Genomic DNA, 13,075 nt, shown 5'->3' on the forward strand with positions numbered 1-13,075 from the left:
CTATGAATACTGGGTCAACAAAGTCTAGAACACTACAGAAATATATCACACATATTTCTATTAGCAAGAATACTTGTGTTGGATGGATGATTTCATATTTGTGAAATCCAATTCTACGCTTAAACTGAAAATAAATTGATACTGTGTGAAAACAGGCACCATTCCACCAAATCTCCAATATTCATGATCAAACTTTAACTGGTTTCTTGCTGAATGTAAAACGACCACCAGACGGAGAGTTGATCTTTTCATTATTCATTTTAATGTTAATTCATGACAAATTCTCTTCATAGTTACATCAAATTCAAGTGAAAGAATTGTTCTTAGCCCGGTACCAAACAATAACATTCGGATTACAAATTTCCTCCTCTCCAAACATTGAAAAGGAGGTCTTTGTAATTTACCACTGAAATCAGTGGCCAAAATAAATTGTTGTGCAATTATGTCAAATGAATGACTGCTTGATATGTAAAATATGTATTTCAAGTTGACAACCATGATTAAAATTCCAATCTAGAGCCTTCATGTTTGAGTAAAAGTGCAATGCAGTGTTCACCTGCAAAAACCTGCAACTGAGCAGGCAGACACATGAACAAGTATTCAGTACTGTTCAACTCTAGGAATGCAATGGCTACAAAGTTAGTGTTCCAAAAGGCCAATCAAAGGTTTGCGAGGATCTAAGGATATCTTAAACCAGCAACCAAGTAAAAGGTGCCCCCCCCCCCCCCAAGATAAGCTGTACCTCCACTCATGCTCACCAAAAGTGACCCCTAGTGCAGAAAGCCCCCTGCCCTTTGAATAAGAGCCCTTTATTTTGGGGACCAGTTTATAAATAAGTTGTGCTTGCAATCCAAAATTCGGATTTTGTTAAAAAATAAGGTTCTATTTCATCAAACGAGTAACAAATACAGTATCTTCTTCATATCATAAACATATGATTGAAAAATTACCCAGTCCAGAGAGGGGTTGCAAGTGGTCCATTGATGGTCCAGATTTGGCACTCCCAAAAAAAACCCATCAAATTGAAAAGTTTTTTATTTTTAAAAGAGAGCAGCAAGGATAGAGTTAACCTGAGGGCATCTTTTACCAAGAAAATGGTGTCCCTGTCCATTAGTAGCCTGGAAAAGAAATGTGTGAGTGATACTTAACAGCTACCCCATTACCCCAAACTTACAGAAAGACTCAATAATGACTGACAAATTCTCTTGGGGTCGGTATGGCTAAGGTTTTTTCTCCCACAGAAATATGTATTAATTAAATAAGGACCTTTCACTAATCTGCTGCTCATCTAAATCTTGCAGGAGATGCACCCTCCAATCTAGCCTGTTTCACCCTTCGCCTAAGAGTGCTCGAGCCTTTTTAGATACTATCTGCATATCTCAAATAGGGTTCATGCAATCCACTCTTCTTGAATCTTACCAGCTCTTGCTATTTAAGTAAAATGTTTTACTGGGAGCTCTGGTGTAGGGTAGAGGCATGCAAAATTAAATTTATGCTTGCAAAGTTGTGTTAAGAAACTTTGCTACTTTATGTAGTTGCAAGTTTGTCAACTATTGTAAAGTTTATCCTATAGGTGGAGGTATCTGTACGAAAGTTTTAGTGAGAGGGTTTTCCTCAATTGTTTTTGCTGGGAATATTTTTCGAGTTCAAGTAGATGTTTCAGGATTTTTCTCCCCCAAATCGAGATAGGCTATCGACCGCATTCTGTTCATTCTAATTTTGCTACAGCAGCTATTCTATTAAAATTGTCTTACCGCTGAGACACCTCGAGTATATAAGACAATTGTGAACAATGTGGAATTCTAGCCATTTCGAGAACAGTGGACTACAAAGTTCCTATAAAAGAGAAGCCTGGTCATCCAGTTCTTCTGAATTAGGAATAGTGAGAGAAAGAGACGTCTTCACTGTGATTTTCGGTACTGTACACATGTGAGATACTAACAAGGGAAAAGAAAAGTCCTGCTAGGGAGAACTTGTCTCCATTTTGATTAGAGATAGTCTCCAAAGGATTCAGGTTAATATAGCTGGAGCCCATCAGCCCTTATCTCCTGTTGTAAAAACAGAGTGCCTATGAGTAATGGCAAATGGAAGAGTTTGTATCCGCCACGGACACAAGTCAGGTAGCGGTAGCATGGCAACAACAGGATGGTTTCAATATAAAGGTATATGTCAAAAACATCAATACATTTGCCAAAAAAAGTGCAACAGGTAAAACTGGCCATGGATAGAAGTCGTGCATTACGACCTGAGTTTTGAAGATAAAAAAAGAAATATATGTGTAATGAAAACAGTATCAACGTAAATGTGCAAAAATGCCTTCCCTTACTTACCTTGACTATACAGATTTACATCTAACTTTCCAAGGTTCTTTACTTCTCCATGACTGCATGTTGGAGTAGTTTCCAGCATGCATTTAGACTTGAAAATTGCATTGGGAACTTTTGTGAATATTAACAAGTGCTCCCAAATTAGAAGTGCTAACTTCCAGTCTTCTCTCGGAGAACTCCAATTTCTTTACCCGTTTCCCAAACATTAGGCCGAGTTTGGAAGTTTAAGTTCCATTTGCTTCCCTAAAAGTTTGCACACCTATTTTATAATGAAAAATGACTTTTTTTTATTTTATACCTAACTGAAACTTTGGGGAATGAAAATGTCTGAAAATCTGGCCCTACAAATAGAAACAGGGAAACCTAAGATATTAAATAGACTGTGCTTAGAAATGCAATTGTCCCACACAATAGTTATAATTCCCCATATTATTGTAAAACAATCAAACTGGCCTACCCACTGATGTAAAATGATGAAAACAGATAAATCCTGCACAATGCCCTGAAAATCAAATGCTGTCAGGCAGTCAATGCCCCACAGTACTAATAAATATAAATTCTGTCAGAAATGGCACCGGGCATGTGTGTCATGATTTGCATACGGAGCCACCAGTAGTAATCCATCGGGTGATAGCGGGTATAGGGTGAGGAAGAGGTTAATGCGTGGGTGATAGCATTGATTACAGAAGATGTGTCTGCCGAGCCACTATTACAATACGTTTCCATTTTGGCAATTTTCTCTTCGAAATATTTTCTTCCATAATCTTGGCGGACGACTTCCGGGAGGTCCTCCCACATCTTGTCCGCTATTGCTTTAATCCGCTCCGGGCTGTAGAGGCTTGTGGCCGCTATGAAGTTTCCAGGTTCTACAATGCTGACTTTGACACCTCTGGGATGCATCTCGTAGCGCAGGCAATCCGAGAAAGCTTCCACCCCAAACTTGGTGATGCAGTAGGGGGACCGGGCCGGATTCGCCATTCGGCCTAACATACTGCTGATGTTCACCACGCGTCCTGGGAGGAAAGAGAATGAAGAAAAGATTTTTTTTTAAATATCTATAAATTCATTACAAAAGTTAAAGTTCTCAAACATCCTTGCATGTGGAAGATGTGAGTGTTCTATCTTAATACATCCCCTCCCCCGCGTTCCAGGTCCCTGCTGCTCAGCCAGTGTGTGAGGTCATCTAGAATGTAGAGTGTGTGTGTGGGATTGGAGGGATGTATGTCGTTACAACGCGTGGTATTACCACGCGTATCGTTACAACGCAGGTTTTACACCGCAAGTTGGGGGGTGCTGGATAGTGGAATAGTTTAATTTACTATTCCAACTCCAGTCCCCGTGGATAGTAGGGAAGGTGTTGGATAGTAAATTAAACTATTCCCTATCCTACAGCGCCTTCCAGCGCAAGTTGTTGTAATGACTTTCGTTGTAAAACCTGCGTAGTAACGGTACCGCATTGTAAAAGATTTGTGGTAAAGGATGTTACCCGCCTGGAGTGGCAGTTGGAGATATGGCTGAGTAGCAGGATGCTGCTCCTGGTCGGGCTTAGCTGTCTACTTACCTACTTGTAACAAAGATCTAATAAACCTTCTTACAACCAACACTACAGCCACTGGTCTTCCTTCTATTACAACAGTGAGTCTTAAGACGGATGGCAAATCAATGCATGCAAGAACTATCACATAAAGCAGAACTGCTACCCACAAAGTGTGGGAACAAAATTATCGGCAGATATCCAACGAGGAGGTCCCTTTAAAAAGATTGTGGACTTGCTATCAACTATACCCATTTAAATTATATCTTTGAAAATGTAGCAAAGGCTTTACATCTCAAAGAGATGAGAAATCCTCTGTATGTTACTCCTTCTAGCAAAATGACGAAAGCCTGACTTTAGCCACAGCTTATGGTCAGAACATGAACTAACTCACGATGCGCTGGCATTCTGAAATCTTATTGCTCAAATCCACCTAAAGTGTTACTGCCCCTCTCAAGGTCTGCAACAGATAGAATATGAAGAAATCAATGACTTGTAAATCAATACTTTTAGCCACTGTATGGAAAGGACCTGATGATATGGAAGTAAAACACCAAGAGTTGAGGAATAGAATATATCTGGCAAGCAATGTGTTTCCATTTCATCGATAATCTATGCTGGCCTCCACCATATGTGTGAATTGCCTACACAGGAACAAAACAAGAAAGTCTAATTGTATAGATAAATAGGATAAACACCACAACACAAGAAAGGCTCCTTAAAACTTTGCAGCCTGCCTTAAGCTCACTGGAAAAGCATCCCCACAGGGGAGCATTCCATCCTAGTTTGCTTTAGGGAAAATGCTCCTCATTTAGTGAAGACAGATGTGCTGTCCTGTCCTTTTGTTTGACTTTCTAGCCGGCAGTGTCTTTTTCCCCCATAGACCACTAATATAATGTAAGCCCAGCTAAGGGGTTCCACATGGTTATTTGTTGTTTGTGGGTTGGTCTAAAGGAGCACCAAAAGTGTCCCTCACCGCTATTATAGCGTAACTAGTCCCCTCCGCAGCAGTAGTAGTCTGGTCGATGGTTGCTGGTGAGATACTAGCAAAGGGAACACTCTATTTTACCCCCTCCGAATAAAATCCATCTGGCATCTCGTAATTGCCGCTCTTTCTTTAACCATGAGCTTGTGTTCGATGTTTGTCTTTAGATGTTGGGTACATAGGGATCAAGTACAGTATGGACCGTATTAACGTCTTCTGTGAGAACGTCAGACAAAACTGAAAATGATGGCTCCCCGTATAGGCACGGAAATCCAGACTTCTCTATCTTGTAGCAGCCACCAGTCTGCATCTGAGGAAAAATGTAACAGTTTGACCCATGTCTGGTTTCTGTCTGCAATATGCATTTCAGTTCTGAGCCCTTCCTGAACACAAAAGATTGACCAAACTAATTGTGATACATGGCAGCTCTTCTGAAAGATTTTCCCGGTGATAATCCGAGACAAGCTTAAGAGTTCTTACCAATAGGAGGCTAGATCCATTTCTTTAAGTCATCTGTGACTTTCCACTTCTGCTCTAGAAAAACCTCCTGAAAATCCCCTAATCAGGAGGTATTTGCTGATTTCCTTAGAATCCACATTTTCACTAGTTTGTGGCTGCCAGTCTCCACGTTTGTGTAAAACTGGGAAGATATCTTGGAAATATACTGTCACTTTTGGTTGAGGATAAGATTCTGGAGTCTAGCACCTGGACTTGTTCGGTCATCACTTGCTGCCAGTTACTAGCCTTCTTCAGCCAGTAGCCTGCTTTCATCTGGAGCCCTTTTGAGAAGCTCTGGTGCAAGTAGATAGAGGGTCCTTTGACCACGAAATGGAGTATAGAAAGTGCTGTTTTACCCAAGGTGTACGACAAACCTAGGACTTTGGGGGAATCCCATGAAGAAGAATATATGTTATGAATTGAAGCTTATCCATAACCAAGAAGACAACGAGCAAGACCCGGACGACTGAAGTGACTGTAGTGAAGTGAGTCACCAAGGAGATATAAAGACCTTGCAGCCCAGCCGGAAATATCGATATTTTCTTTGCAAGTAAGTATTTAAGTCCAAATACTATGTAACATTGTGTGGCCCTAATGTATCCCATGCCACCGGCTGTCCTATGCAATTACTCAATTTTCTGGGACCCGGAATCATCTCTTTTCTAGGCTGAGAGAGACAAAGAGAATCCCCCTTTCACCCTCTGTCCCAAATTTATGACCCATTAGGTGAGGTCAGTTGCCCTAATTTCAGAGGTCTTTAAACTATATGTGTAGTTCCTAGGGATTCTGAGAATTCACTGTTTAAAGACATGACTAACCCTAAAACCCTTAATCATGGTCTCTGAGTTGCTGTGGGTGTTTCCCAGTTACCTGAAATGTTTTCTCAGATATTCATGAGATACAAGCCTCTAAGATTTGGTGCTACTGGTGGGAGGAGCTCATGTGTTGGATAGTCAATTTGCTTCACCAGTGTTGCTCATTTCTCAATGTCCCCTTTGAGTTGAGTTGGATTGGTCTTCTGTTAAACTATGCCCATGTCCCCCATATCTCCACCACTTATGTACAAGGCCTTCTTATCTGTACACTGTAGACTTGACTTGGGTCCCAGTATTTTGGCATCCAAAGTTAATAATTGTATTTTGGTGGTATGATTATGGGTGTTTAAAGCATTTTCTGTGACATTTTTTGCATATTTCTTAGTTTTCTGGGCTGGAATCAAATGAATTTGCCCACCACTGCATCTACAGCTGCTACGGGCAAACCTACTGGGTATACTCAGATGTGAGTCCCAGGCTCTCCACACCACTGGAGTCAAGCTATCCAGGCTGAAGAAGGCTGATAGCCAGAAACCGGTCCTTGGATGCTTGATTCCGGTCTGGGAAAGACATGGCTTTTGTAGTTCGGACTGGACTGTTCCCATGGGGCACAGGGTCAGAGCTGATTTGCATATAGCCAGTGTCTAACCCAGGGTGGTGTGGAGTGCAAAGAAATGATGGATTTAGGCCCAGATCCTTGTACTGGGGTGAATGTATGACATTGTTCTACATTCTGTCCATCAACTGTGTTTTTTGCAAAGGGCACACCTACAGCAGCATATCTGATACACGTCAGCATTCAGACTGATATCCTTGTTCCACTCACCTGGGGAATGTAAACAAAGTCATGATAAAAAGAATGTGAGCCAATGGCTTCGGAGGATAACTGAGAAATAAAAAGCCTGTCATCATAGTCTAACACTGCCCAGAGATGCCCATGTTATCTGAATTGCAGGACCTTTGCTGCTAAGTTCCATAACACAATTTGGGGGAGGGGTACATCTCTGCTCCCAAAACCTTATATTTCGTATAATTGTTCAACATTTTAATTGATTTTTATGTCCAATTTATAAATACAAATCTATCCTTCTCCAATATGTAGATCTGATTATATAATTTGGTTAATGTATGTTATTACTGTAGCATCTTGTATCTCGGTTCCACTCCTATTGCCATCCTCTTACACGGGCCTTGCATGCTTACCTAGAATACCCCTGCTTATTCCAGTCTGCACAGGGGGCAACTGGGTTGTCTAAATGGAGTGTGATAGTACCAGAGACCATGGGACACCAAAAATTAACAACAGTACACACCATGAATATTGCCCCAGTAACCATCTACTTCCCTGAGCACCTTGGACAAGGCCTTACACCTACATCCAGATGTTTCCACAGAATCCTGATCTTCCATGAAAACTGCCAGATTACTCCTAACACTGTTTGAGAAACACCCACTCTCCACAACAAACACGTCTTATTTAAGCAAAGACTTTAAACACATGGGCAAGGTGTAGGGAATCAAATTGTTAATTAGAGGCAACAACGTAGTGCCTAAGAAGTAAAAGTGGGTTAATATGAGAAATACTGGGGTTACCTCTGGTAGCAGCTGAGTTTCAAAAATGCATTTAAGCAAAAATACGGTCTCTTGCAGGATGTAGAAAATAAATGTAATACCTACACAGATTTCCGGTGGGAAGTTGTCTCCTGAGGACTCCAGCAAAAAGTGTACTTTTCACAAGGTCGAAAACAACAATGTCATACATTCACTCCAGTACAGAGATCTGGGCCTAAATCCATCTTTTTTTGCTCACCATGCCAGAGTGAAGTTTTACTGTTTCTAAACCCACATGGTGCTCCTTCTTTCCCAACAGGAACACTCACACCCATTCTTTCAGATGGACCCAGTGAACCCTAGGCTGGTAACACCCAGTTCATGGAGAATACATTAACATCCTTGCTGGAAATCATGTCTGTGATGTTGGTTCTATAAGAATTTCCCCAATAATTTAGTATTCTGTTCTATAATGTTATGAATGTGGAGTTTGTGCCTGGTCCCTAGAACATGATACACAAATATATAATTTATAACACACGTACACTTTGTCAAGGCAAATCTGATATCTGGAGAGGTAGCGGGAATTTTGAGTACTGTAACTACTGAAACATGCACCATTGCACGAGTCCCATGTTACTCTTCGGAACAATATGTACTTAGACCTTGCGTTGCTCGCTTCAAGACCGGAGAACATATCCAATATTATCAAAATGCTAAAACATGGCAAGAGCATGTTTAGTCTCACATATTGGTACTTCAGCTTGGCCTGCAGAGTGAAGTCTTACTGTTTCTAAACCCACATGGTGTCAAGGCACACCACAGCCTACACTGGGCATTTGACATTTATGCCACTTGTGTCCATTCCAGATACTTTGAGTGTTAGCTTACTTGAAAGCCAAACAAGCCAATTGAGGTTTCCTAATGACATGCCCTGGTTTAGGGGATTCCCACAATAGGTGTATATCCTGTTTGATAGGATATCTAAATACCCCTAATGACATGCCCTGGTTTAGGGGATTCCCACAATAGGTGTATATCCTGTTTGATAGGATATCTAAATACCCAGTTACCTCGACTCATTCAGTCCTGAAAAATATTAAAATCCCATCATGTGAAACTGGCTTAATTCATTATAGCCCTACCTATACTTCCTAGTTACATATCTTTAACATAAACCACACCTCTCCACCACACCTCTCCACTGTTTAGTACCACTGCATTCTTCCACAGATCCTTTACACACAGACAAGAACTTTCAGAAAAATGTAAATTGTAAATTGATACTTGTATAGCGCACTACTCACCCGCAAGGGTCTCAAGGCGCTTGTACGAATACCGCTGTGGAACCCATCCTGGCTTTCCCTGTGAGGCGTCCACTCCTGGGCACCCCCAAGGTGGAGGCCAGGCATCCTTAGCGTTGTGGGGGCCGTTTAGGAGTTTAAGCAAGCAATTGCCCAGAGTTGCAGAGTGGGACTCCATGATTGGAATAGGCACCGAGGCGAGAATTATCAGGTCAGTGGAATTTTTGAGCCCAAGACCCGCCGAGGCGGGGAATTGAACCCTGGTCCCGGGCTAGACCTCTGCATCAGGGTCTGCCGCTCTAACCATTGAGCCACACTTCTCCACCTTGCACTACATACCTTGAGTGCAACCCCAGGCTTTTAGACATATTCCTTCACACAGAGAGTGGAGACTCTTATGGTGCTAGCTCTCACGTATTATTCCTTTACTATACAAAGGTCTGTGATTGCTACTTTGTACAATGATAACCACTCTGTAGGTAAGGTCCCAAACATGAAGTGAAACAATGTCACACCTGTGGTGCTGTGCAGAGTGGTGCGGAATGCCCAGACCCATTTTTGTAGGCCATCAAGGTCAAATATAGCACTGGCTAAAGTGAACACCATTGCCTTTGATGGTTTAGCTGTCACTTTCTACACCATCATTTCTCATCTATTAACCTTTTTGGGTCAGCAAATCCAGGGGATCAAAATGACAGGCGCTTTCAAAAGGATAACCTTGCACTTCTAAGGAAACCGCTGCCTTTCTAACAATCTAATAGTGTTAAAAGTGGAAAGGATACAAGGGAAAAACAGTGAAAGACTGACAGTTGCTGCAAATCTAAAGAGAGTGCTGTCTCCACCCCCAACCACACCTTGGGAACTAACTCTTCACAAACGCTTCAGGAATGTTAACTATACACAATGCTAGTCTGCCAGCCTACTTCCAACCTCCAGTTTCAGCAGCATTTTTTGTGGAACTCCAAGAACATGGATTCTACTGAGCTCAGAGTAAATCATTAGCCAAGCATTCCCAATCCATCCTACCATGCACACCAATTCTACATACATGCACCACCTCGATACACATGGAAGTTATCGAAGGAACCCCTTACGGAAGACTGGGCAGAACATTTGCACCGATAATGTAAATAGGCCTACCCTTCCATAGGAAATGGTGGAGGAGAAAGACTTGTACTGACATCAACTAATACACTGCCACCACTATCAGCCTTTAGTAATCCGGCGAGTCGAGCGGAGAGTCATGCTTGCAAGGGTGCTCTGTCCACACCACAAAGCCCTGCTCAGACTCTCAAGGTCATAATAGAAGCAGTCCTGAGTGTACACAAATGATGCCAAAACAAAGGTCAAAACACCCAGCCACTGATTTGATTTTTTGTAAATCAGGTCGAGGGGGGAGGGGTGCACACTTGCAACATCATGCAAGAGATCTCTCGGTTTCAACACATTTGAAGCATTGAACTATTCTTTGAATTGTTCCAAAACAGAGTGCAGATTTATTTGAGTGGGGAGGGGGTTATGTCAGTTCCACTTACTTATAAAATAATCCAGACACTATCCCAAACAACTTACTCGTCCTTTTCCTCTTCATTCAACCCAAACAGTTATAATTGGAAGTAGAATTTAAAAACAAATCAGTTTATAGTGTGCACTACACAAGCAACAAAGTGATTTCAAGTCTGTTGTTAAAGTAGCACATTGGGAATTGGATGTTCACCAGCCAATTCCCAGCACGTCTGCTCATTAACCCACCTGAATCCCAGAACAAAGCGCTGCCAAGGAGCTACACAGTACTGGCAGGGTGCAAACTCAGACATGTAATGATCGTTAACATGTGGCAACTCTATGCCAGTATCTTGCAATGACCAGTTAAACCCCCTCAGAAAGGGTAAGGACAGTGCTTAATTTGTAAATAATAATAATAAGTGCCATGGCTCTTGTCATGAGGCCACTGCAGCTTGCACCGCACATTACCCCTGCCATGCTGCCAATGATACCAACAACACAACTACTAACCATCACACTCCTACAAGTGTGACAAATCAGATTATTCCAGCCACTCAAAGCTATAAGAATGGCTTAGAAACAGGTACTAGTCATTTTAAATGTATATTGAATTAATAATTAACTGTTGTTGTGGTCATCTCTAAATTAGCCAGATAGGCCACCTTGTGGCAGACTGTCACAAGTGCTGGTCTTGACAATTAAGTGCCAGTGCCGAGCACCGGAAACCACTGGCTCAAATTAAGCACTGAATAAGGACTGTGTGGACACAGATTTACCGTGAAAGGTTCGCCATGGTATCCCCTTTCTGAGTGGTTTAGATCACATTTTTACCACCTGCCCTTAGCAGATGGTACATGTGTGCCTGGCTTATGTGTGGGGTGGGTGGAAAGGAGTAGAGATGGGAAGATAGGAGAAGATTAGTTGCTAGGAGAAAAAAAGTCAGGGTCGCACAGGGGACAAAGCTTGACTGCTTTAGCCAAAGCATTATGCAGTTTTAAAGGCCAAAATTACCAGCCGGTAAAATAAGGTCAGGTGTTTGAAAACTGGGCGCAGGAACACTGGTTGAGTTATGATCAGGCACAGCTGTATCGCATTTGGAGATACTGCTCTGCTTGACATGTCATCACGCCTCCACATCACTCACCTTTGGCCCTGCGCAGGAGCGGAAGGCACGCTTTTGTGACGCGGACGGTGCCCCACAAATTGACTTCTGCCACCTCCTTATAGGTTTCCATGCTTGTGAACTCCACTTCTCCAAAAGTGGAAATTCCGGCGTTGTTCACCACACCCCACAATCCTAAAACAAAAAAATAACAATAGCTTTTAATTTTTTTAAATAATTAATACTTAAATAAAAGTGATTGTAATTTATAATGGCAATGGTACGTTTTTGCCAGAGCTATTGGCTTTGGCAATGTATGTAAGCTATGTTCTAGAGCAGCTTGGCTGCTGTGAGGCATGCCATAAAGTTATAATAAAAAAAAGTGTTAAAAGCATTTTTGTTACCTTATTTATAACCAAGAAGACATAATGTAAAACTGAAAAATGTTTATGCAACTGAGTTGAGGCCTGTTAAACTACCCACAGGGTAGCCTTTTATCAGGGTTTGTGTGGTATTTGAGCAAAGTATTTCCTTTCTGTATAAGGTGATAATCAGTTTCACATTATCGTGTTTGATAATAAGATCAAGGAGTGAGAAAATGAAAAAAGCATACGTAATGGTGGTGAAGATCACTGATATTGCGTGGCCAATGCGTGCAAGGGACTCAAACGTCTCAGGATTCTTTAAGGAACGGTTGCAGTGCAAGGACTAAGTTTACTTGTCTCTGGTGACCTATTCTCATACGACAACCAAACAAGGAAACTAATGATTATCAATCCTGCAAGACCACAAAAAAGCAGCCTTGACCGCCTGGAGCTGTGGGATTGTGATGTACTCGCCGGACGGCTACAACCCCTCACCCATCCCTTTTATTTTGCGAAGTACTTGGTGTTCAGCATAGAGACAGAGGGTGCCATGCGTCTTTGCACAATGACTCGTGTTGACATGGCAATGTGGCAGACATCCCCTAAGCCCTACTGCCCCTCACACTGGCACAGAGATAGATTGGCCTGGCACCATGACAACAATGCATAGCTCTGGGTCACACAACGGCTTGACTGCAGACACCTGAGAGTGTTATAAATGCTGCTGAAAAATGCCCCTTTCTTGCCAGCTGGCTGCATGTTGCATGGGCCTGCCAGGTGGCAGAATCTATGCTGGCATCGGTGGAAGGCTGCTGTCATACTGGAAGCCCCAGACAGAGGCCTCTAGGTTAGGCCGGGGTAGGCGAGGAGACACGGCAGAGCCTGCAGCACTCTGGGGAGGTGGAAACACAAGAGCCAGCGTGAGGTGGAAAGAGGGCTAGAGTGAATGGGGCTCGCGGTGGGAGGGGAGAGAAAGCGATTACAATGTGGGGGTGGTAGAGTATCCTTGAGAAGAACGAGGGAGATAAAATTAGAAACGACGACGACAGAGACCATCATCAAATGAATGTGAGGAAAATAAAGGCAAT

At 42.3% G+C, this 13,075-nt stretch overlaps 1 protein-coding gene across 2 annotated transcripts in view; it reads right to left on the reverse strand.

Annotated features, from left to right (window-relative positions):
* Nucleotides 1-239: 239 nt before the first annotated feature.
* BDH1 (3-hydroxybutyrate dehydrogenase 1) overlaps nt 240-13,075 on the reverse strand; it is a 65,665-nt gene continuing 52,829 nt past the window's right edge. For both annotated transcript variants that reach the window (XM_086944272.1, XM_086944273.1), the window contains exons 6-7: nt 11,665-11,817; nt 240-3,340 (exon numbers count right to left, since the gene is read on the reverse strand). In XM_086944272.1, coding sequence (XP_086800398.1) covers nt 2,871-3,340; nt 11,665-11,817 — 623 coding nt within the window. In that variant the 3' untranslated portion in view covers nt 240-2,870. The remainder of the gene's footprint in view (nt 3,341-11,664; nt 11,818-13,075) is intronic.

This window comes from Lissotriton vulgaris, chromosome 11 (assembly GCF_964263255.1).
Source record: "Lissotriton vulgaris chromosome 11, aLisVul1.2, whole genome shotgun sequence".
NCBI classification, from domain to species: domain Eukaryota; kingdom Metazoa; phylum Chordata; class Amphibia; order Caudata; family Salamandridae; genus Lissotriton; species Lissotriton vulgaris.